Source organism: Callionymus lyra, chromosome 5 (assembly GCF_982586985.1).
Source record: "Callionymus lyra chromosome 5, fCalLyr1.hap1.1, whole genome shotgun sequence".
NCBI lineage: Eukaryota > Metazoa > Chordata > Actinopteri > Syngnathiformes > Callionymidae > Callionymus > Callionymus lyra.
In genome coordinates, this window is record NC_141822.1 from 24,881,950 (window position 1) to 24,909,148 (window position 27,199).

General features: G+C 34.5%; 1 protein-coding gene across 3 annotated transcripts in view; it reads left to right on the forward strand.

The window, feature by feature from the left end:
* The window catches only part of dmd (dystrophin), a 235,127-nt gene that overhangs the window by 64,857 nt on the left and 143,071 nt on the right, over nucleotides 1-27,199 (forward strand). For all 3 annotated transcript variants that reach the window (XM_087791572.1, XM_087791573.1, XM_087791574.1), the window contains exons 2-4: nucleotides 12,108-12,169; nucleotides 24,065-24,157; nucleotides 26,715-26,795. In XM_087791572.1, the coding sequence (XP_087647698.1) occupies nucleotides 12,108-12,169; nucleotides 24,065-24,157; nucleotides 26,715-26,795 (236 nt within the window). The remainder of the gene's footprint in view (nucleotides 1-12,107; nucleotides 12,170-24,064; nucleotides 24,158-26,714; nucleotides 26,796-27,199) is intronic.

Genomic DNA, 27,199 nt, shown 5'->3' on the forward strand with positions numbered 1-27,199 from the left:
CCTGCATCACTTTCTCTACCAATCTGAGCGGAACACAGAGTGAAATACATATAAACATGCGGAACCTGCATTCATGTTTTTTAAAAGATTGTGTTTTTTTGGAAGAGGATCAATCCTAAACCTTTACAGCAGGGATTGGAACAACTTGGTTTAACTGTTTGTTCGACTGATCTTTTGCACAATGCCTCACGATAATCTTTAGCACAGCATGGATGTGAAATTTGATTAACTTTTCAAACCGTTTTCCATGTTTTTAGGGTTGGAATTCTACAGAACTTTGTAGACGATGTAAGATAATTGTATACTAAATATTTCTGTACAGTTACAACATCGTTTCGTGGACCCTTTAAATAAAGTTAACTGATTTGTACCCTGAGTAAAAAAAAAATTGTATAAAAAAGAGAAGTGAAATGATTAATTTAATTAAATAAACATAAACTTTGATTTGTAATTAGAATCATTTGAAAATCAATAAATAAATCAGGTTTACTTGCTTTTTATGCAACAGTATTTGAACATTTGCAAGTAAAATCCGAATAAAGCAAGTAATAACAACCAAGAAAATGGAGAAGAAAATCCGTTGTTAAGACTGACATAAGTTTGCTCCTTTGGCAAATGAGGAAGGCTAACCATCTTTTCTTAGTGCGAGCCAGACATCCGGGGTTCTTGCAGGTGAGCAGCACGACAAATTGGTCCAACAATCTTAATAGTTTTAAGGCTTCATTTCTTAGCGGTGGGTCCTTTTGGTCCCAGCTGGTGTTCTTCATGATAATTGTGTTGCCGTGGTTCGGTGCCATCACCGTCTACGGGAGTTCTCTCTAGATGAGACTGGCCGACTTCCATCGAGCCACCGCAGATATTGTTAAATGAAACTCGGAGCCTAATGGTTTTCGTTCCTGGCCCAGATTAGATTAATTGTACTTAGAAGCCTGCTGCCTTTGCTGTGTCCTTGAATTGTTTACTTCTTCTTTCATTCCAGTGTTTATTAACATAAGAATACGTGGCCTTTTGTGTTGTTGTTGAAATAGATTTTTTTTTTTATTCTATTTTGCTGCTATTGGACCGGCTGCATATCTGAAAAGTTGAACCTTGGGTAAATGGGGCTTTTATGATTTGAATAAGCCACATTTCATGTGCTGCCGCTAAATGTTCCAACATGTAAATGAATATAAGATAAAATGTTTTCTTGTTTCCTTCCTGGGGAGAAGCCGCTCACTCTCTGGAAGCTGAGGCCATTAAAGGAGACAGAAAAAAGGCTCTTATGCGGCGAAGTGTTAAAAGTTTAATCATTTTATTTATTGTAAACTTGATCTCCTGCAGCTTTATACACGGCCGTTCCAGCATCGCCTCCTCCGAGAATATTAGCAACAACACTTAAATGTACACTTTGTGGAAACAGTTTTCTCATTTGTTGCTCTACTATAAAAACATTAACTATTTTTAGGAACAGTAGAAGATTTCAATGCAGCAGTTTCCTGTTTTCGTTTATCAGTTTTCTTTTTACTCAAAGATCATCACACTTCAACACAATGGTGATGTCCCTGAAACTTTCAGGCTGTCCTTTTTTGGCACTTCTTCGCCTAATCCATTTACTATGAGCTGCTTTGGCTGTGTACAAACACTCGGTACATTTTCTGCCTGCGCTCGCTCAATTCATGACCCCGAACCTGGCCTGGAACCCACATCTCTGCTACGTTTATTTTCTTTATCTGGTCACTGACCCTCCAGGTGATCCTCTTCCGTGAGATTCTGATCAAGTGTTGGAGGAGAAGGAGACTCGAGGCTGATGGAGTTTCTTTAGTTGAGTCTTTCCAGAACCATCTGTTCATCCTCTATGAGCTTTTAAATGGACTCATCTGAAAACAAATCAGGAAAAAAACAATTGATGGTACAAATATTAAAATAATTAAAATAATTAAATTCTTTAAAATCAAGATTTAGAGAGATTGAACACAATCATATGGTACTGAGATTGACAAAAACATACATGCAAAATTCAAATAAGGAATACAACATAAAAAAAAAAAACTTTCCCTGTTACCAGGGTAGCAGGGAAGTTGGGTAACACGTTCTGTATGTAAGCCACTGTAAACCAGGGCTGACAACTAACAACTATTTTAAAAGTCGAATAGTCATCAACTATTGAAACCACAAGACGACTAATTTGATAGATTTGCGCTTATGTTTCTTTAATTGTGTGGCAACTGGTATTAAACAGAAGAAATAGGGGTAGTTAAATGTTATTGATATTCATTGTACTGGTAAGAGAACAGGAGTCATCAATTGAAATGAAGAAGTTGATGGCAGGCTGTTCAATAGCCGTGATGTTGTTAAGACCAACACCATGAAGTTACAATGATGAATAAAGTAAAGAACTCAACATCTGATCGTATTCAAGTCACTCAACTATTTGACCGAGTCGACAACTACTGATTGTTGTTTTTAATAAACAACAATTATCGGGTAAAAAAAACCGTTTACGTCGATCAATTACTAAGTAAACATGTCAAACTAAGCACAACATCTTAAACAGCTGATGTAGAGAATGACATTAACTATCATTAGTATCAAAGTAACGTAAAATGCTCATTGCAAAAGGTTAATGAAGTGAGATGTCTCACTCCACTGGAAAAACACGCCTGATGTCAATAGTCATGAATTAGATTAGACTTTTTTCATTATCAATCAAAGTCGACCAATTATTGCAGCCCTACTGTGAACTGGATATACAGAGATTTATTTAAGGTCGTTTCAAAGTATTTTTGTTGGTGGCAGGACAATTAAGGATTTCCTTATGCAATTCAAATCTATCATTTTCTGAGGGTTTTAATCAATTCAATGTTGTTTTTGTTTCAAATGGAAAGTGCTTACGTTGTTTTATCAACAATATGTTGTTATTAGCATCAATACCAACTCCTTTTGAAGCTAACTTGAATAAATCCAGGAGTCTAAGGTCATGTCCGAGCATACAAGTGAAATCCTGAACATTTAAGTCACAACGAGTGGGTGAACGACATGAGGGGACAATACTGCAGTAAGTCAAATAGAAACCTTTACAAATGGAAAATGTTACGAAACATCACAATAGCTCTCCTCCTCCATGTAGCCTTGAAGGCATTTACTTTACATACATGACACACAATTGCCTTTTATTCTCCCTTTTCCATATGCATCAATAGATTCGATTTGTGCAGTTTAAATGAATGTATCCCTGCCTTCCGACTCCATCTCAAAGCAGATAACATTTTACCATCATGGTCGCCTCCAGCACTTTAGCGGTAGGGTTGCCGAACCAGAGCAGATTCACTGGTAAAGCAGCGAAACAAGTGTTGTGAGAAATGCAGGCTTCTCAGTACCATAACTCTTGAATGATCAGTGCAAATAACAATATTTTTGAAAGCAGAAAAATATATTTTTGCATATGCATATTGCTGTTAACAATATGCCTTACTTACATAGCTGCAGCAATGAGAGGAAAATACAGTGATAGAAAACACATTTGGAATAAGAATTTTTAAGTCAAGAACATTTAAAAAAATTGTTATAAGAGCAGTTAGGGAGTTGTTCCTCATGATTCCTAAAATAACACCTTGTCATCGAAAGAAAACAACTTTGTGATTAGAGTGATAAAAAAATATATATAGTTCTCAACTCATCTCTACAGCCATAAAATGACAATAAACTTAAGTTATCTGTGTACTATTGTCGTTGCAAAGGTTTTTTAAATTCAGTTAGTTAGTGTCAAATTGATTCTGACTTTGTTGGTATTTTTGTTACAATTACAAAGGAATCATAGGCTTATCACAGGTTGAAGAATTAGTCTTTCATTTCAAGTTTTTTAAACACAACATGTGATTTTTTTGTGTTCGAGGGCAATACACAATAAAAGAATGAAATGCTAATGTTTATGTTTTAAACATTCAACATGTAAAGTTTTGTCTTTTCCCTTGAGATCTTAATATGTGACAGTGATGTTGAATCAACTTAATATTTTCTCCTCGATGTATTGTTTAATGCATAATTGAATTATATTTGAAAACATTTTATTTTTCAATCATTGTCTGACATTCATATGACTATTTTTGGCAATTTGGCAGCAATACGTTGGTAAGAATAGTGAAAGTTTAGTGCATTTAATACCCGGAACGGTGCATTTTCCTGTGAACACAATGACCTTTTTTCTTTAACTTCAGCTATTATGCTTGATCTTTTCTATTTCTCTGCTTTATTTAAATGCACTCTTTGCTCGTGAGCTGCTTTCTTCATGGCAGGGGTTCCCTTTTTGCTCATTTAGAGTCGCGTATGGGGGTCTGACAAATGTGTGAAGTTAATCTTCCCCTGCCATTAGAATGGGTTTTTTCTTTAAAACACCATTTAGTATGCTAAATAAAACAATCATTCACGAAAGACATTAAACACAAACTAGGCATTTAACAATAAATGTGTCCGTTTGACAAAAGACAAAACGCTTATTTGGTCCGAATCCTGACATTCACACAGTGAAAATCTCCAGCCAGTTATTTTAAATGTCACCATTTACATTTTGTCCTTTTTTTCCCCCATTCAATTCATCCGATGTTGTTTCTCAGTCTGTTAAAAGAAACGTCCACTGATATTCCTGGGAGATCCTATTACAAGGGCTGTAAAAAAAAAAAGGGACTTCAACAAAGGATTCTTGTGTGACTTCCGTACGACTTCACAGTTGTTCTGACACCAGCTGCTGGTCAATTAGTTCATTATTACATTTTTATTCACCATGACTGAGCTCAGTGAGCAGTGCGCTGACGGCCTGGCGCTCACCTCCCCGTGAATATTAAGCTTCATTCTCCACATTGGAGAAAAAAATAAAATAAAATCCTGCTACGCTCTAAATCCATCAATTAAAAAAATGTAGGCTCTCTGATCAGTATGAAGATGTGTTCGAGTTGAGATTACTTTCTAGTTCTGGAGCATTGTTGTTGTGAAACACACAGTATTATACTGTTCAGCAAAATATCATATTTCTCTGTAGCGTCCTTTTTTTTTTTTAGTTTGTATTTTTACATGTTCTTGTTACATGTAATTCAAGTCATCTCCACTTGCATTAATCAGCAGTTCTGTTTGTGGGATGTGTTTTTTTAAAATACATTTATTTTCCGGAGAATGATTGAAGGATAAAGTCAAACATATACATTTAATAAAATGCAGTGATCATGATTCGAACAAGTCCTGATGCGATTGTGTCTTGAGGACCTGCTGGGTGGTCATTATACGTAGAAGTGTGAGCTTCAAAACAACATCGTCCAAATGGACTATTGATCGAAGTCTTCTTCAATCTCTCGTGTAATGCTGCCACTCACCTCCGAGGAATTCTTGGACGCCGCCTCACTTTTCCCAGTTACAGACGCAAACACTGTGCCCATTTGTGTTTTGAATTCTTCTGGGTTAATGAAAGTAAGTAATTGGAACTTACTACTTAACCAGCTTGTGAAGGTTTATGGACAATTAGGCTTTGTGTTTCTAAAAGCTGGACGCCCGAGTGGGAATGCTGGTGGCTTTTATTTGCCTCTATTGTCAATTATTAATTCATGCAACTGCAGTTAAGACTCTTGATTTGTAGTGAAGTCACATTTATACCTTTGAGCTACATGCCATGCTAATATCCTATGAAGAACAGATTCATAACAACCTGGATTTAAGCAGCTAACAAAACTAACGTTTTTACTAAACGAATATTTGTATGAAAAGTAACTTTAATTTGAAGCTTCCTCATGAAATAAAATCAAGAACGATTTTCAAAATTATGCAATAATTAAGCATAAACATGTTTGTTCAAATAAACCCTTTCAATCATCATTCAATGTTAATTTATTTTTATTTTTATTTTTCATTGTGTAACATCAGGCAGTGATGAATGGGATATAAATAAAAATCACAGGGAGTCTGGATCACAATGATACTACATCTACAAAGACCAGCATCTTAGAATATTCTCAAACCAATCGGTGTGTCCTTTAAATGGAAATTCCCATTTGGTTTTACTGTTCCCTAACATTGATTTTGTCGTCTCTGACTGTTTTATTAGAGCTAAAAAAAAAAGGGAGATTACCTGTCCTGACTGTATTAATCCTTGACTTCCATGTGGACATAGACTTCTAAGACTTATTATTATTATTATTATTATTATTATTATTATTAAGGCTCACAGTCTCATGAGGTTCAATTATTGTCTTTGGTCCTTCAGAAATGTAATGGAGGACAAGGTTCAAAATAAAGGGACAGTTCATTTAAAGAAACTTGGGTTGGCCAGAATCAAATGGTAGGACTATGTTGGCAGTGGAGATACCAGGTTTAAGAAGAAAAAGAGGAAAACCAATTAGGACGTGGTAAATTAGGACCTGAAGAATAAATGTAGGAAGTTTTACATAGGTTAAAGTGATAGTTTACAGAAAATTGAAATTTCACTCATTTTAGCTGTTTATTGAGTCAACTAAAGATTGGGATTATTTTTTAGAGTAATCCGCTTGAAAACGTCCAAATACCTGCATCCTCCATTCTCTTGTAATCAGAAATGATTTAGAAACAATTAAAAAAAGAGTTTATACATCAAGCCTGACTTTAGCAGAAGCAAAAAGGTTTCCTGGCTACACCGACAGGAAGCACTCTGAGTAAATACTACACAAGCTCCTGGTGTCTACTGTTTACAATGGGAGCCATTGCGATATTTACCCAACATTACAGACATGCAGTATGAAGGTATTTGGGTGTTTTCAAGTATCTTTTTGTACAAATATATATACATTAAAAACAAAAGGTTTTCTCCCGAGTATTCTCCGGGTTTGTAATGACCAGTAGAGAGTACGTGGACTGAGCAGCTTCTCAATATACCAGCCCCAAATCAACCTTACGGCATCATTGTGACAAGCTCTTCACCCTATCTTCGCCATTTCACTTCCAAGCCTCCCAAGGCCACGTGCACTAGGACAACGCACACACTCGGCACAACAATACACTCATCAAGATGGATTATGGGGCACAGATGAGATTGTCTGCGCTGTACTTGTATTAAAGTCACGCTTCACTTGTCCGCTTTATCTCTTCATGGGTGAACGTGTGTATGTGTGTGTTGATGTTTGTTCTTCAGAGGAAATTGGTGTGTGTATGTGTGTGTGTGTGTACCTGAAATGTTGTGTGTCCAGTGTCGCTCTACAGTGCAACGTAGGACCTTTTAATTATAGGCGAAGTTCCATTATCGGCTTCATTAGTCAATGTCTGGCTGGTGTCGGCGTACACACATGCACACACTGGAGTATGACTAGCCGAGCCTGTGTACTATTTAACCTGATGTTCAGTTTCCGAACGAGAGTGCAATTTATTATCCATTGTAATGGGACGTGGCCCTGTTTCCAGACAAATGAGAGAGGTGATGGTGAATTTCTATTGAAAGTTATCGCCTCGTCATCTCCATTCTAATATGTGTCACATATTAGAGCGTGTTCCACAAACAATGGACAGAGTCTGCCGCTTCTTTTTGCTGTGCAGACACTTCAAACTGGTTCAATTTAGTATTTCATCTTACAAAAGCATTGCAAGCATAACTAGAAATATGTTTTCTACATTTTTCAGATGCACTCTTATTTCTTTTGTGAAGACCAAGCTGTTTTTTTGTCCAATGTTTACTTGGAAACGTTAAGAGGGGCTCTTTTAATATTCAACGAATACATTCAAAGATGAGAAAAACATCCTCTTTGATCAGATGGAAATTATTTTGTTTTTTAGAAATTGTATAAAAGTTAAATTTGACAAATGTTTGATTACAGTTGAAAATAGTTTGATTTCAGTTGAAAATGGTTTGATTACAGTTGAAAATTGTTTGATTACAGTTGAAAATTGTTTGATTACAGTTGAAAATGGTTTGATTTCAGTTGAAAATGGTTTGATTACAGTTGAAAATGGTTTGATTTCAGTTGAAAATGGTTTGATTACAGTTGAAAATGGTTTGATTACAGTTGAAAATAGTTTGATTTCAGTTGAAAATGGTTTGATTACAGTTGAAAATGTTTTGATTACAGTTGAAAATAGTTTGATTTCAGTTGAAAATGGTTTGATTACAGTTGAAAATAGTTTGATTTCAGTTGAAAATGGTTTGATTACAGTTGAAAACAGTTTGATTTCAGTTGAAAATGGTTTGATTACAGTTGAAAATGGTTTGATTTCAGTTGAAAATGGTTTGATTTCAGTTGAAAATGGTTTGATTACAGTTGAAAATGGTTTGATTACAGTTGAAAATGTTTTGATTACAGTTGAAAATAGTTTGATTTCAGTTGAAAATGGTTTGATTACAGTTGAAAATAGTTTGATTTCAGTTGAAAATGGTTTGATTTCAGTTGAAAACAGTTTGATTTCAGTTGAAAATGGTTTGATTACAGTTGAAAATGGTTTGATTACAGTTGAAAATAGTTTGATTTCAGTTGAAAATGGTTTGATTACAGTTGAAAATGGTTTGATTTCAGTTGAAAATGGTTTGATTACAGTTGAAAATGGTTTGATTATAGTTGAAAATGGTTTGATTTCAGTTGAAAATGGTTTGATTACAGTTGAAAATGGTTTGATTACAGTTGAAAATGGTTTGATTTCAGTTGAAAATGGTTTGATTACAGTTGAAAATGGTTTGATTTCAGTTGAAAATGGTTTGATTACAGTTGAAAATAGTTTGATTACAGTTGAAAATTGTTTGATTACAGTTGAAAATTGTTTGATTACAGTTGAAAATTGTTTGATTTCAGTTGAAAATAGTTTGATTACAGTTGAAAATTGTTGGATTTCAGTTGAAAATGGTTTGATTACAGTTGAAAATGGTTTGATTTCAGTTGAAAATGGTTTGATTACATTTGAAAATAGTTTGATTACAGTTGAAAATGGTTTGATTTCAGTTGAAAATGGTTTGATTACAGTTGAAAATGGTTTGATTACAGTTGAAAATTGTTTGATTTCAGTTGAAAATGGTTTCATTGCAATTGAAAATGGTTTGATTACAGTTGAAAATAGTTTGATTTCAGTTGAAAATGGTTTGATTTCAGTTGAAAATGGTTTGATTACAGTTGAAAATGGTTTGATTTCAGTTGAAAATGGTTTGATTACAGTTGAAAATGGTTTGATTACAGTTGAAAATGGTTTGATTTCAGTTGAAAATGGTTTGATTACAGTTGAAAATAGTTTGATTTCAGTTGAAAATGGTTTGATTACAGTTGAAAATGTTTTGATTACAGTTGAAAATAGTTTGATTTCAGTTGAAAATGGTTTGATTACAGTTGAAAATAGTTTGATTTCAGTTGAAAATGGTTTGATTACAGTTGAAAACAGTTTGATTTCAGTTGAAAATGGTTTGATTACAGTTGAAAACAGTTTGATTTCAGTTGAAAATGGTTTGATTACAGTTGAAAATGTTTTGATTACAGTTGAAAATGGTTTGATTTCAGTTGAAAATGGTTTGATTTCAGTTGAAAATGGTTTGATTACAGTTGAAAATAGTTTGATTACAGTTGAAAATGGTTTGACTACAGTTGAAAATAGTTTGATTTCAGTTGAAAATGGTTTGATTACAGTTGAAAACAGTTTGATTTCAGTTGAAAATGGTTTGATTACAGTTGAAAATGGTTTGATTACAGTTGAAAATGGTTTGAATTCAGTTGAAAATGGTTTGATTACAGTTGAAAATGGTTTGATTACAGTTGAAAATGGTTTGATTACAGTTGAAAATGGTTTGATTTCAGTTGAAAATGGTTTGATTACAGTTGAAAATGGTTTGATTACAGTTGAAAATGGTTTGATTATAGTTGAAAATGGTTTGATTTCAGTTGAAAATGGTTTGATTACAGTTGAAAATGGTTTGATTACAGTTGAAAATGGTTTGATTTCAGTTGAAAATGGTTTGATTACAGTTGAAAATGGTTTGATTTCAGTTGAAAATGGTTTGATTACAGTTGAAAATAGTTTGATTACAGTTGAAAATTGTTTGATTACAGTTGAAAATTGTTTGATTACAGTTGAAAATAGTTTGATTACAGTTGAAAATTGTTTGATTTCAGTTGAAAATGGTTTGATTTCAGTTGAAAATGGTTTGATTACATTTGAAAATAGTTTGATTACAGTTGAAAATGGTTTGATTTCAGTTGAAAATGGTTTGATTACAGTTGAAAATGGTTTGATTACAGTTGAAAATAGTTTGATTTCAGTTGAAAATGGTTTGATTACAGTTGAAAACAGTTTGATTTCAGTTGAAAATGGTTTGATTACAGTTGAAAATGGTTTGATTACAGTTGAAAATGGTTTGAATTCAGTTGAAAATGGTTTGATTACAGTTGAAAATGGTTTGATTACAGTTGAAAATGGTTTGATTACAGTTGAAAATGGTTTGATTTCAGTTGAAAATGGTTTGATTACAGTTGAAAATGGTTTGATTACAGTTGAAAATGGTTTGATTATAGTTGAAAATGGTTTGATTTCAGTTGAAAATGGTTTGATTACAGTTGAAAATGGTTTGATTACAGTTGAAAATGGTTTGATTTCAGTTGAAAATGGTTTGATTACAGTTGAAAATGGTTTGATTTCAGTTGAAAATGGTTTGATTACAGTTGAAAATAGTTTGATTACAGTTGAAAATTGTTTGATTACAGTTGAAAATTGTTTGATTACAGTTGAAAATAGTTTGATTACAGTTGAAAATAGTTTGATTACAGTTGAAAATTGTTTGATTTCAGTTGAAAATGGTTTGATTTCAGTTGAAAATGGTTTGATTACATTTGAAAATAGTTTGATTACAGTTGAAAATGGTTTGATTTCAGTTGAAAATGGTTTGATTACAGTTGAAAATGGTTTGATTACAGTTGAAAATGGTTTGATTTCAGTTGAAAGTGGTTTGATTACAGTTGAAAATGGTTTGATTTCAGTTGAAAATGGTTTGATTACAGTTGAAAATTGTTTGATTACAGTTATAAAAATCTCGTAAAAGTATAATGTCTGTATAATTCAAAGTACAAGATTGTATAAGACTGTATAAAACAAAAAAAATTACTGTTAATCAATTTAATATATATATATTTTTTAAGCTTTAACGATAGATCACACAAATATCAAGTCATCTTAGGTAGAGAGGTGGGGGACACCCTGAACAGGTTGTCTCAAACAACATACAAAATCCATTCTAAAAGTTGGCCCTTAAACTAGAATCAAACCAGAAACTATTTTGCTGCTTACTGGTGCCAAATCCAACCCAACCTCTAGTTTATCATCATGTGTAAAGGTGCGCCTGTCTTTTAAACTGCTATATCACTAAAATATTTTTATTATAATATTTATTTATTTATTTATTAATTTATAATATTTATAATTAAAACCCTATCGGCAGCAGAGAATAGAAACAGCCGAATAAAGAGAGGATTCACCAAAGTAGCACTGGCATATGTCAATGAGTTCACTAAGAGGGAGTGGGACAAAGCATGTTGGAATCCAAGTGTAAAGGAAGTGATTCAGAAAACAATTGTGTTTAAATTCAAAGGCAAGGTTAGCAGTTTTGAGAGTGATTAACACTGAAGACAGAGAATGAGAAGCCCATCACAGACTAACATTTGTACTTTGAAATTAGAAATATAAAATGCCTGAATTGAATGTTTGTTATTCTAAATATTAAAAATATTAAAAAGTTAAAACTAATGTCATTTTTCTTATCGTTTTAGATTTATTTTCCAGTGATCTTTTTTCTTAACCCTTTAAACTGTTTTCATGAGCCAATAACTCGCATTAGTGTTGAATAACTGGCAGCTGTTTAAAATTCAACTCATTTTTGAAAAAGAAGACAAAACTCTTATATGATTAACAACAAAAAACTATTGATAAACCTGGTTGACTTGTATATATATTTATGTAAGTAGGAAATTAATAATAATGTTTCCGATAAAACATCTATGAGAAATAACAAGAAGAATTTTGGAGGGTTTTTCTGTTAAATTTGTGAGTGTGTTGGTGTGGTTACAACTCTCTTGAACGTGGCTACTACCACAGTTTTAACGTTTCACAGGTTGTAAATGTTATGATCGCTTTTACTAACTATCTATTTTTTATCTTTGCAGATGAAAGAGAAGACGTACAGAAGAAGACTTTCACAAAATGGGTAAACGCACAGCTGGCTAAGGTAAGACACATCTCTACTCTAGTCATTGTGCAAATGCTTGAAACATCTGTAATACGTTGTAACGTCTCCTGGACTGACACTTTAATCTTCCCGTCGACAGCTTCTCACCAAAAAGTCTTAGCAGTTCTTCTAGGACATTAAACTCTGGATGTCTTATCTACGACTGAATTCTGCTGGCACACTTTCAAGTGTTTTTACTTCTGAACCTGGCAACTCATTTAGATCGTGACTGATCTGAAATGTTGACTTTTGAATTGAATTATGGGTAAAAATTCAAGGGTCACAAACTTAATTCCAGATATATCGTCAGTTGAAGATTGTACTTGTCGGTACTTGGCGCTTAGATGCTAATGACATGACTATAATGTAACTAAGCTACAAACCTAACTGACAAGTCAAAGTTGTGGTTGATTATTTATGGCCTGAATCGATTAACTTCATTTGACAGCTTTATTCTTAACCTGATGTTCGATTTGTTTCCAAAGCTGCTAATACACAAATGTGATTCTCTAAACTTAGAATCCCGTTTATCATTACTGTCCAACAAGAATAGTTACGTCCGTAGCTTTTTACTTTTCACAATAGATACATATATTTATTTACATTGATGAAGTAATACTGTAGGAAATTCAACTCTCCAGATAATTGTCACTGCTTTTAGGGCCCATTAAGCAATACTTAATAACTAAAAAGGAATAAAATATACGAGATATGATTGAGGGGAAAAAAGACACATAGTGAAGGGACATAGTGAAACTAACACAGATCAATGATAAATTATTTATTTTATATTTGTTTAATTTGAATTCCCGTCAATTTAAATAATATAATATTTATTATTTTTATAACATTTTTTCTCAAAATAACTCTTTAGTTTGTTATTCATTTGTGCATTTCATATGGGAATAGTCCTGGATTACTAAGGCTCTGGAAAGAAACGTAAATATATTCCTTTTTTAATTTCTTTTTTTGTAATGTTTTTAATAAATCATGTAAGATCACTTACATTACATTTAAATCTATATTGAATTAAATAATCAAGAATAACTTGTGACAGTCTTAAGGAAAATGCAAAAAAAACATTTAAATCCATCTTAAATAGCTGTCTCGCCTGCAGTTAATACAAAAACTGCAGTGAGAATTCTGACCTGCTCTTGTAGGAGAACTCACATTTCCCCGATCCTTAAAACTCTGCATTGGCTGTCAGTTTCTTTCAGGTTCAATTTTAAAATTATACGTATTTATTTATTTATTTATATTGACAGTGTATATATACTTAAATAGTCCTAAAACGATCCAAAACAGTAATATTCTGAGTTAAATATGTAATTAAATAAATCCAGTAACAAAATGATTTTTCTCTTTTCATTTGCAGTTTAAAAAGTTACTAATTATGTTGTAGATGTTTAGACTTATCCTAAATCCTGCTGTAGAACTAATTCTATAAAGCAGAAGTCCCCCACTTGTTTAATATTGGCAAACCTTTTACCCACTGGGCTTCAGATTCAAAACAGCACAAATAACTATAATAGCTTTGAAACATACACAACACCAATACAACTCATTTTCAATAGTTATACAACGAGAGTTATATATAAAAAAAAAATCTGTGAGGTCTGCAAACACATTGAGTGACTGTATAATATTGTTCAGTTTACTCTTACTTGAAAAATAAATACATCTAATGTTGTTTTCCTATCGTGTGCCTCTGAAATGGTTATTATATTTTCTACAAACCTACAACCTACAAACCTTAAAAGTGTTGGTTCCAAATGTTCTTCCTGAGGGGCCCCTGGAGTCAGATCTACTTCTATGAGGCCAGCCGAACATCTCGGTGAAATAGATCTGAAAGAGAAGGAAGGAAGCAGATGTGACGTTTAAAGACTGATTTGCACATAAACACAATGACATTCTGAGCATCGGCTCCTTCATATTCACTCATCTCCTCCATCTCTTCCTGAAATCGAATCAACCTTTTTTTTTTCTTTGTTTTTTTTTTTCAACACCCAAAGCACCTTTTTCTTGTCCCCGGGAGGATTTTATGCTTTTCAATTTTCAAGTGGTATTTCCTTTCTGAGCCAGACACATGCTGACTCATTCACAAACACACACTCCGAAGCACAGGCTGACTCACACAAGTACAGTTACCTTCATCATGTTGTTCCTTGCCACAGAAAGGAAGGGATGAAGGAGAAGTCTGAGGACAGGAAAGGATGGAGAATTTCTAATCTTGCTGCTTGATTGTGTTGGTGTTGCTTTCTCTCCCCCAAGAGAACTGAATCACTTTCTTGAAATTAATTTCAATTACTGATGTTTGTTTGTGTCGTAGATATACTTCAAAGCTGATGATGAGAAGGTGTAGGTGTGTTGTTGGAGTGACAGGCTGTTTACAGTATTAAAAGTTTCATCTCCACTTTTCTATCACAGCTGAGCAAACACGTTGACAAAGTTGCCATGACGAACTGGAAGAAGTCACCGAGAATGAAGTGATGGGGAGATTAAACTTTTGAAGGTGTAACAATCCCTCCCAACACCTATGAACGGATTGAAATACGAGAAAGTCAGATTATATGTATCGTGTTTGTGGAACAATGTAGTGTAAATGTAAGTTCAGGGAGGGACACGAGTGCTTTTAACGCTTGTTTAAAGCAGATGCGCGACGAGTACGACGAGTAGAAGAAAAAAAAAAAAGACACAGGTGGGGTATTGTCTGATTTTCTCCTCAACAAACCATAAAAACTGACGATTTATCTTTCAGAGGAGCGATGAGCTGCTGTGTTGAAGCGCTTGATTTACTTCGCCTGCATCATCATAAACATTTTTCTGCACAGTTGCATCATCAATTACATTTCTTTCATCATCTTTATCACTTTTATGTTTTTTTTTATATTGCTTGTTAAGATCAAAGAAAGCAAATTATGTATCTGTGGGTTTTTAAAAGGGACTGTGGATGGCTTCTGGGCATTTTGGAAATTAAAAATCTAATATCAATAAAGTTTTTATAATATAAGATGTTCTGCTCTCCATATGGGAATAGTAGTTGATTACTAAGGTTCTGGAAACAAACGTAAATACATTACTTTTTTCATTTATTTTTTAAAATGTTTTTAATAAATCATGTAAAATCACTTACATTACATTGACATCTATATTGAATTAAATAATCAAGAATAAGTGGTAAAAGTCTTAAGGAAAATACAGTAGCTGTCTCGCATGCAGTTATTACAAACCTCTCCAGTGAGAATTCTGTCCCGCTCTAGTAGAAGAACTCGCATTTCCCCGATCCTTAAAACTCTTCACTGGCTGCCAGTTTCTTTCAGGATCAATTTTAAAATTCTGGTTCTTATTTTAATAGCTATTCATGGTCAGACTCCTCCTTACATCAGTGATCTGATCCAGCCTTACACCCCAGCTCGGGCTCTGAGGTCTGTGGATCAGAATCTACTGATGGTTCGTGAACACGCTTCTGGACCAGAGTAGAGAAATTTTTCCAGGCTGTTGCTGCTAAAATTTGGAACGATCTTCCTCTCTCTCTACTGTTGACTCCTTCAGGAAACAATCTTAATCTCCTGGGACTCATGTGTTTGTCTTATGTGTCTTGGTCTTTTGAAGTTTTTAAATCTGTATTTATTATTTACTGTGTATTGCTTTTGATTGTTAAAGTGCTTTGTGACCCTGGTCTGGATGGTGCTTTACGAATAACTGTTAGTTACTTAAACTTTCTTTTATCCAGATATATATTTTTTCTATTTAATGATGAGCTTCATCATTCCAGAGCAGCCAGTGTTAGTTGCTGCCGTGTAATCTGCAGACCTCAGAGTAGATGAAACAAGCCGACTCTTGACAGGAAACACAAAAGGGAAGATTCGACGGGCTGCAAGCTTCAACCCTGACTTTCAACAATTGATTCCATCTGAGGTGGATCATAAAAGCCAGCAATCTTCAATAAGGCAATACAATATCAGCAGCCCTCCTTGTCTGCAATAATCCCACTTTTATTAAACATGCAGCTGATAAGATGCTCGATGTGACGTCCGACATCGCTCGCTGCCAAGTTGTGACTAACTGGCAGGAAGAGTTGTTCTCAAAGAGGATTTCTTCTCAAGCATCTCTTCAAGAGGAGATTAGAGATCCTCTTGGATGTAATGTAGGATGCACAGGGACCTTCCTTTTGTGGTTTAAAATCCTTTTATGTCCAGAGCGGCTGCTGTTGACAATCGAGTGTTCTCTGAATAATCTTGATGTTTGTGAGCTCGTACTGTCACTCACCTGAGGTCAAAGGTGCTGCGGGTTCTTAAATGTCTTCAAGGCATGTGACATCAGCTCCAAAGGTCAGGAGTTCATAGTCGGAGCTGCTCCGAAGAGTGCTTTGAATGTGCACAAGGTCTTCCAGGCCAAAAAAAAGAAATCCAGTGACCTCTAATAACACAGCATTTAACACCACCCTGCAGCACTCCAGACTAGAAACTGTGCCCACTTACATCCCCGCTGTGTAGAGCTTAAACAACGAGACCACAGGAAGTTGATACAGCTTTAATTTTTTAAATTTAATTATTCTATTTGGACATTGTTTAATATTGTATGGAGGCCCATTCCTGTGAGGAAAACCAATTCAATTCACTTCAATTTCATTTAAAGTGTCTTATCATAACAAACTTATCTCAAGACACTTTACAGTTGAAGTAAGACTATAGTTGATTAAGGAAAAACAGATCCCAGCAATTCAACAATGAGCAAAAAGCGAACCACTGTGCAGTGAGCTATGGCGAGGAAAAACGTCCTTTTAGAAGGCAGAAACCTCGAGTGCAACCTGACTCATTGTTAACGGCCTACCGCTTTGACCGGCTGGGAGGAAGGATGGGGGGGGTAGACAGATGGATAAGGAGAAGAGTCCATGGATGTGCTGGAGAGAACTTGGGATCTGATGACGTGGTGAAGATCCTGGATCAGCAGCAGCTCTGGAGGTGGAGCCCTGGGGCTCCGGGAGAGAAATAAAAAGGTGTGGGTTTAAACTGCACAGGTGATGAATGTAATGCAGAAAAGAAGGATATACAGAGCTCGGTGTCTAAAACTCATTCAGCATCCTCAGCCTATAGCAGCTAAGATAAACAGTTAGGTTAATTATAGGCTTTATCGAAAAGTAAGGTTTTAAGATTGTCTCTTTAAACATAGAGAGGATGTCTGCCCTCCGGACTGAAGCCGGTAGTTTGTATCACAGCAGAGGGGCTTGAAAACTGAAGGCCCTGGCTCCAAATCTACATTTAGAGATTTGTGGTACAACTAATAGATCCGAGTTTAAGGATCGTAAGGCACAGTTTGACAGGAACGTGTGTATGGACGTGAACTGAAATGAAATGCATTGACACATTTTTATCATTAGAATTTTCGTAACAAAAGTATGCACATAGAATTTTTATATATTCCATCAAACTTTTTAAATGATATTTTGCTTATTTATATATATTTATTTAATTAATTTAAACATTTTTTTTAACTCGACTCTGTTTTTTCTAAACAATTAATCTTTTTTATTTAATTCTCACACACAGCTTTTTATTTGACCTTGTGAGAATGGTTTGACACAAGAAAGTGTTAAACACAGAATTGCACTTTCACTCAGGACTGGGAAATAAATGCACTGCCCTCTTAAGTAGGATTTGTTTACCCCTTAAATAATGTAAATTAAAAAATATAGGCAATATTTAACTTTATAATAAATACAATAAGATCCACTTGCATATCTATATCACGTTGTTAAAATCCTTCCTGAGGATTAAATTGTGAGAAACGGGCTAAAAGAACTAAACAAGATTGTTTTATCGGACTTGTCATGTTGAAATAGTCCAAGCATTAAATTAAATGTATTACTTTCTTTTTAATTGCCGGTTCTGGCATGCTCCTTATTAAAAAAAAAAAAACATTTTTAAAGAGAGTATTGCTGTACAATTAATTATGTGTAGCTGATGTTATAATTTGGGTCCAACAGATTAGTTTCTCCTATGCTGAAGGTTATTGGCTCTGAGTGGACAAAAAGAAAATGTACCAGCGGCGATGATTGAAAAAGTATACATGCTTTTGTGTCTATTTCTAATTTTGGAACACTTGTGGCTCATTGAAATGGATGGCGGCGCTCTGAGATAGGAATTAAGAGGGACACATTTCAGTGCCTCTTGCCTGTGAAATTGCTGATAGCATACTGCTGTCGAGCTAAATTTGGTAAGAAGAAACTTGAAAGCTGTCAGTTTCTGTCTCTTTTCCCCCCTTCAAGGAGGGGCCCGGAGAGCGGCGCTTGAATTAATCTATAACATTAAATCTCTGCTCTTCCTTTTGATTCGATCGAAGACTCCTTGATCGTACGTCTGGATGTAACAGCTGGGACACACAAAAAAAAGATGAAGGAGTCTCTTGAGTTCCTTTATCTTTACTTCAGATGAAGTATCTTTTATTTCTGGGAAATTTGTCAAAATTACAAAACAAATGTTTCTTTTTGTCCTGTCGTTATTTCAAATAACTCCATCAGTATCTAAAGAAAATGACTCCAGCTGTCATATACATTGAAAATGTGATGGTTTAAAGGTGTATTTAAATAAATAAATATTAATTTATTATTAAATTAATTTTCATAACTATTTAAAGATGCTCTCATGTCTTACTTCTTCCATGTACACGATTTTTCCAAAACTCTGAAAAATCCAAATTGCTTGTGAAGTTACGATTTTTTGAATAACCTTGAACACATTTCAATGTCAGGTCATGTTAAAAAAAAATAAACAAATCAGTAACACTATACAAGAACACAAAACACACATTAGCTTCACATGACACTGATAAATGGTAAAAGGACACAAGACAAAGTCAATGTTCTCTAAAAATAAACACACAATAAACGTAAATTGAGTAAATTAAGTGGATATTCAGTTCAAAGTTAAAGTTTAGTGAAATACAGAATCACGAATAAGCGGCAATAATAATAATAAGTATTATTTTCTCTGCTCCTTTTCAACCCCGGCTTTAACAAATTTTATTGTAGTTGAAAATTGTTTTATTAAAATTTGAAATTGGTTATAAATATACATTAAACTGTAGTAAAGGACAAGATCAATTTTTAAAATTTTTTAATGAGATTTCATGTGTTCTGAAATGGCAAATAAAATGAGAAACTGTAATTTAAACTAATGTAAAATGCAGGACATTTCAAATCGGATGCTACACTTGCAAGCTTAGCTAGTCGACAACAGTGCTAGCTGCTGAAACAAAACGTACAAAGTATTATTATTATCATTATAACTGTTGTTTGTTATATCAAAACATGTTTTTTTTAATCAAATTCTTGCTTACAAATAAATATGTACATTATGTCTCATTTGGAGTGTAAGGTCCCGCTGTAATTGTAATCAATCATGGTTCTGTCTGGACTAATCTTCTGAGGGTTCAACTTTAATAAATATATACTTCTCTCTTAAACCTTCCATAAAAAAAATCATTGTTTTTATGCTAAACAAAACAAACAACGAGCCTCTCCTGTGGTAAATCTTTGCGAGCGGTTCATGTTGACTGGTGCTGCTCTCATACTCAAGCTCTTATTGTGGTGTTGTGAGATGTACGTCAAGAGTGATTTCAGCCATGACAGGCCAAAACACCCAGAGACTTTCTGCAGGGATCCCATCAATCCGGTGGAGCAAACTTTCACCTCAACAAACTTTCAAAACATTTGGTACCTAAGGTTTTTGGCAGCAAAAAAACAACAACCTCCTTCCAATCTGTCCATCTATCTGTCTGACCCTTTGTGTGGCCGTCTGTCCCACCGTCTCTCTCTCTCCTATGTCTGTCTGTCCCTGTATCCATCCGTCGAACTTACCCTTTGTCCTTCCTTCAGGCATCTTTTCCTATGTCTGTCTGTCCCTCTTTCTGTCTCACTGTCCCTGGGTCTGTCCGTCCAACTTTCCCTTTGTCCTTTCTTCATCCATATTTTCCTGTGAGTGTTTGTCCCTCTTTCTGTCCGTCTGTACGTCCAACTTTCCCTTCGTCCTTCGTTCCTTTCTTCATCCATCTATCCCTCTTACTTTCCTTCCCTCTGTCCCTTCATTTCTCTTTTTAAATTCTTAGGTTCTCAGTCCATCCTTCCATCCGTCTATCCATTTGTATGTGTGTCCGTTTAGTCTTTTCTCTATCCTTTCGTCTGTCTGTCCATCCGTCTTCCTGTCCTAGGGTTTCTTTGTCCTTTATCCGACGATCTGTCCCTTAGTTCGTCTTTCTATATCCATTCTTCCCCTCTCCGGCCATCACTCCATCCATCTATCCATTTGTATATCTGTCCCTTTGATCATCTGTCTATCCTCAATTCAGTCTTTTCCCTCCGTCTTTCTCTCCTAGTTTTTATTAATATGTCCTTTATCCATCCATCTGTTCTTCCCTCCCTCTGTTCGTCTTTCTATATCCATTCTTTCGTCCTCTATCTGTCTGTCTGTCCTCCCGTCCATCCATCCATTTCTTTGACCACCTGTCCTTCTTTATGTCTCTCCCTTTGACCTTCACTCCGTCTATCCATCTGTTCGTCCAAAAGTGATTCACATTGTCACAACCCACAGGTCTTCTCATAAGCCTAATACCCATAATTCAACACCCTCCAGTGTCCTCACAACAGACATCTTCCCGGGAATGTATTATCAGGGATGAAAGACACACTGCCCTTCGTCTGGAGGATATTGGAGGAGTCAAAAATGTGTACACATATTGCTAAGTATGATTAATAGAAAGGAAAACGTAATGGAAGGAAAACTCCTCGTTCTTGTTTCGATAGTAAAAGGTAGAAAAAATATTACAACATAATGTACGGATGTTGTTGACTACATTTTAAACTATCATTGTCTCGACCATCTTAAAAAAGAGGGATGTTAATTAATTTTTTCTTTGTGGTTTTAATTGTGGTCCTAGCAAAAGAAGGACTCGGCTAAATGTTTTTACAACGTAAAATAACTACAACCTTGACTCTGGTCATATTTTCATGCCCTATCCTTTTTTTTCTCTTATCCTTTACAAATCGCCTCTCATTTCATGGAAATGCGCCTCAAAGAAAGACAGAGCAGGGTAAAGCAGAAAATATAGACTGAAAAGCAGAGGGAAATGAGATTATCAGTAAGGCGTGATGGAATTCAGAGATAGTAAGTGTAAAATATGAGAGGAGGGAAGAGACACATGGTTCATATACAAGATAGATGCCCAAAATGTTGTTTTTTTATTAGACAATAGTGGTTATTTTTTCCTCCAGTTGTGTCTACTCTTTTCTATACTAATGCATCTCAGATGCAGGAGACAAGCTATGATGCACATTTGGGAATTTGCCTCATTGTTTGCTCTTTGTCCTCAGACGTTTCACGTCCTGGACGATTCTTCAAACTACTCCTCATAATTACTCACCCCAGTAACATTTCTTTTCATTTAGAACCAAGGCGTCTCTCCGCCTTCCAAACTTAATCATGCGCCGCAGAAATATTAGCCCAGATTAGCTGATACTAAATCAGTTATGACAACTCTAGCAAGGCTATCCTGTAAAAAAAAGAAAAAACTTTACAATATCAAGTTGAGAGAGGTAATTGGTGGCTTCAGGTTAAAAGTGTCATTCCCACTGCAGCCGTAGAACATAAGCTTCATCGGCGGGAATACAACGTTGTGTGTCTGTCGGCTATGGTTGTTTCTTGGGTCGGAATCTACCTCATTAGCACAGTGTTTAGCACTATGAACAGTGCAAACGACCTTCCAGCGGAATGTCAAAGTCATGTATACAGTTATTAATCAATTGATTTATGAACCATTATCATTAATGTATGATAATGTATTGCTAACCTTTTGTCGCCGTGCATTTATGTATCTAAATGTGTGCTTTCATTACGCTCTTCACTCGTGTGTGTTCTGTGATGTGTGCACCGTTTTCTTCTTGCCACTGTATAAACTATGGATTATGATCAGGCATTAAAACTGTGCACATTTAGTGGAGTCTGCGGGACTAATTCATGCTCACTTTGTTAACCACGCCCCTTATTATGCAAATTCAGGAACACTGGTTCATCGGAAACTAATCAAAAGGAAAATGATAGAAATAATTCAAACCTCATGCAGTGTGTGCTGATAGTAGGATTTAATATTAGTGTTTCTATGAATTTATTTTATGATACAAACGTTTTTTATTTGTCTTGGTGCGTACATGTTTTCTGCAGCCGGCCTCTAGTGGACACTCGATGAACTGCAGCTTTTTGGACTTTGCACAGTTTTTAAAACTGGATATTTTTACCTTATGGCTTCATAAACGGTTTTGAAGTCATTACAAAACAAACCACCTTCGTGTTTTCATGCTTGACGTCCTGAAAATAAAATACCAAATGCCAAATTATACCGGCACAAAAATGTATTTCACATTTTCACAAAAATGTCATATTGTCTGAAACAATGTATACATTATAGCATGTTTGAATATGTATAAACGTATAAAGATCATGAGATTAACTTTTATTTTATCTTCTTACCCTTCCTTGATGAAACTCATATTTAATCTTCATTTTATATATTATATTATGTTTTTGTCCTTTCTCATAGTAATGAAAACACATTATAAAGTCTTGTATGTTTTGATGATATTCTATTTGGAAATAGTTCAGTACAAGATGTATTGAATGGTGGAATTAAACATTTCAAATGTTGCAACATTAAATCATTTTTTTGAATAGTTGAATTCAATCAGTTTTATGTAGAAAGGTTACATTTATTTTTTATTGAATACATTTTCTTTTGAATAAATGTTATGTTTTTTATTTATTTAATATTATTTAAATATATGCATTTTTTGACATATAGTTTGATATCCTAATTGATGATTCAAATCTTATTTAAATATTTTTATTTTTTTCATTTGTAGCCTTTAAAATCCAATATTCAAAAATGTGAAAGCTTTTTTAATTCAATATAAAATACTAGTATATCGGTGCCACAATACCAAAGCAAGCACATCAATTTAGGTATTTTCTTTAAAAAGCGTCATTTTTCGATTTCTGGGTTCACAAAAATCTAACATTAAATCTCTCTAAAGCAGGAATTATGTCATACTAATGTTAAAACTAACTCTCCAGACTCACTCACATGTTTTAAATGTTAAAGTCTTCCTCTTCAAGTTGCAGTCAATCCCTCATCATGATGATGCTCGGTTTTTACTCAAATTTAAAAAAATCTTGAATTTAGAAAATGTATTTTTAAATGATTGGAATTAGTATAACTAACTCTATGTGTAAAAAAAAAAAAAATAGGATAATGGAATTTATTTTTTAAATAAAAACAAAATCAACCTTTCAATATAGAAATTAAATTATCATAAAAAAGATTCAATGCTTAACAAAACATGGAACAGTTAATTCTACCGTTCAACATTCTGATGTCCCTGATATACTTCCATAATTTAAGCCACATACGTATCATTTGTCCTCAAATAAAATGGTCATATTTCCGACTAATCTCTCACACTCCTCCCGTCAAGGTCCAAAAATACACTTAAAATATGTTGAGCCTGCAGCGTGCTGCTGCGTGAAGTGGCCAGCCTGCAATCCCAGGCTTGTCAGTTCTAGTAAAGCAGAAGCTCTCGGGTATTAACTGCTATCTGCAGATTTAACACAGAGAAGGTTTGCTCTGGGGATGCGTCTGTGTGCTCCCTACACCTCCTCTGACTATTGCAATGACCCTTTGACCTTTACACGGAACTCAATTGATCTCATGTCAACCCCCGCTGCTCTTTTAATCCTATGAAGCTCAGTTTCAAGCTCGCTTGATGAAATGGGAGGGGGGAAAAAAAGGACCCAATCATGTAGTTCTTAAATATTTACTGCACATCATTCATTTATGTCTGTGTTGCAGACTTCGAAGCCACCTGTGGAGGATCTGTTCTCGGACCTGTGTGATGGACGACGCCTGCTGGAGCTGCTGCAAGGTCTAGTGGGTCACGACCTGGTGAGGAGACTGAAGGACACAAGAGAGGAGCATGTTTATGATCTATGTGTGGTCGCTTTATGTGATTAAATGTTAAAAATATCAGCATATAATGTAATAAAATACCTTGGGATGTTTATGGGGGACAAGTTACCTCATATGGTTTGTTTATAATTAGCATCTGGTGATTTTGACATAACTTCTAAATACTTAGTCCAAGTCTAATTTATTGATGGCAGGTTCCCACCTTCATGTCATCAGCCTTTAAAGCTCATTGATAAAGCGGCGAGTTCCGGACCCAAAACCCTGTGTTCGATCCAGGACTAGTTATTGTCATTTTTACATGATTATTTTTTAAAATAATTTATATATTTTTTCCATTTATATATTTCTGGAAGCCAGGGAGGTTCTAAATAAATATTATATATTCTCATATAATTGACACCAGAGTTTATTCTGAAGAATGTACTACCTTAATATTTCTACAATTTGTAAGAAATAAATATTGATTTTACATTTAATTTAGTTAAAAAGATTGAATTGTTATCCATGGAAAAAAGAGTGAAACAAGATAAATACATAATGAAAATAACTTGGAAAACAATTAGGTTATTACAATACATTTTTTAACAAAAGGATTGCCTTCAAATTTTTCTGTGTAAACCTAGTTTTCTCAAAGAAAGATCATATGAAAGAATAAGTGTTTTGCGAAACATTTACCCTTGCGTTATCTAAGGGTGAAGGTGACCCAAAGGCCAGAAACAAACATGTTTGTGGTATCCCTTGTGCACAGTGTTAGGCGCACACAGCAAGAAGGTGAATGGTTGTATGTCTTTGTGTGCCCTGTGACAAACTGGCATCCTGTCCAGGGTGTCCTCCGCCTCTAGCCCGTAGAATATGGGATAGACTCCAGCCCCCCCAAAATCCCCAGATGGGATCAAGCGGTAAATAAATGAAAGAATGAATGAATAAATGAGTGAATGAATTGTGTTGTCTCTTGGTCAAGGTGAACAACCTCCACAATTGCATGTGTATTTCTAGAAGCCAGAGAGGTTGTAAATAAATAATAAATAAATAATATAAAACATATTTCCTGATCTTAATTTAAATGATAACAATAACTGATCAGATATGAAGCTATACATGAAGTTAAATGATCAGAGTGGAACCTATTTTCTTTCAAAACTATTTGTGATTAGATTAGAAACATTAATAATTGTGTGAAAGGAAAGAGAAAATCGCGCACGAGTCTCTATTAAATCCAGAGTTGATTAAATCTCTCACCTGGAATCACTGTTGCCGGAAATGTTGAGTAATGTTATGTGTAAGTAAGTTGCAATATTTACACCTCTGCGACTCCTACTTCCCTGGACGATTAGGCATTGTTGAGCTTCGCCTCAGGCTCGTGTGAATTAATCCACAACATTTTGACTACATCAGTCCAGCGAATTAGCATAATCCTGGCCAGACGAGGAACGACGACGGAGGTAAATGCTAATACTGTCAGTTCGTCAACAGAAGTCACAGCCACACTGTGCAATGTGGAGTCTGACTACCTGACCTGTGTGGAGACAACATTAACTTCAGCGACTTCTTTCTGTACCATGAATGCCAGACATATATAAATATAAATCTCCCTTACAGAATATTTATATATAGTTATATTTATGGTAATTCTGCTAATATAGCAAAAATATTCTAATCCATTTTTTTTTTCAGGAGAGGCTGGGGGGCCAAATGTGAAAAGTGACATCATACAAAAAATAAAGAAAAAGAAATGGACAAATAGACATGGGAAAACTTTTCAGTTAATGTTTTTATTTGATTCCTGATCTCCCTGGTTGAGTAATAACGTTTAGGAATATATATGCTCAGGGGTCACAAATGGCCCCCGGGCCAGACTTGGACATGCACAAGTCATTTTAGTTTATAGTAAATATATAGAACAGAGTTAAAATGATTCCTTGACTTATTACCTCTGGAAATAATAATTAAAAAAAAACTAAACAAATTTAAATGTAATGTTCAGTAACCTTTAATAAGGAGATTTATACTAAGTCAAATTATAACATTTATATATTTATTAGTATTTCATTGATTTTCCTATATGTATTTTAATACTCTTCCACTGGTAAGAACTACGGCAGCACTGAGGGACAAATTTCAGAAAACCTGAATTTATAGAAACAGCATATAATAAATATATCAATGTTCATGTGACTGTGGTGAAAAAATAGAATTTGGAGTTACTGAAGATGCCTTAAACATTGTATTTAAACACACTCTTTATTATTTATTTATTTACCTGAAATTGGGCCTTTGGTGGACATGTGCCCTGTCTCAGTGCATTTGGAGTTTGTTCGTATTTAAAAGCTACTTCATTATGACTATACATATTTAATGAGAAGTGTCTCACAGGTTGAAAGATATTCTACATGAATTAAATAAATTAAAAAACATATGTATAAGGATACAAACTTTAGGACGATAGAACATTCCAGGACAGAATCAGACTTATTTAGCTTTTTATTTGTCTTTGTTTTGTTTATTAAACTTTCCTGTTTCTGACGGCCCGCAGCTGAGGTTGGAACGGGGCTGCACACGAGTCCACTCGCTCAACAATGTCAACAGAGCTCTGCAGATCCTGCAGAAGAACAATGTGAGTCATGCTGACAGATGTAATGTTTTATATCATGTGACTTTACCTCAAGATTTCAGGTGTGGATTATTTTCTGTTATGTAGAAGACCATGATTTATGCTCCTGCTTCATAACAAACATGGCTGTTGTATGAAAAAACAAGTATTGTCATCCTAAAATATTATTATAATAGTAATATTTTCAAAATGTTTAGAGGATTATAGGATTTAGGAAGGAAAGATTATTCATTGGATTTTACCTTAAACCAAACATATTATATCATGTACTTGTAAAGGAAAGGTTTAATGAATCATCACTTCAATGATGGCATTATTTTTTATCAGAAAAAAAAGCAAATATATGAAGGCATGACCAGCAGAAAAACACATGATAATTAAGTGAAAAATACATCTCACTGTATTCA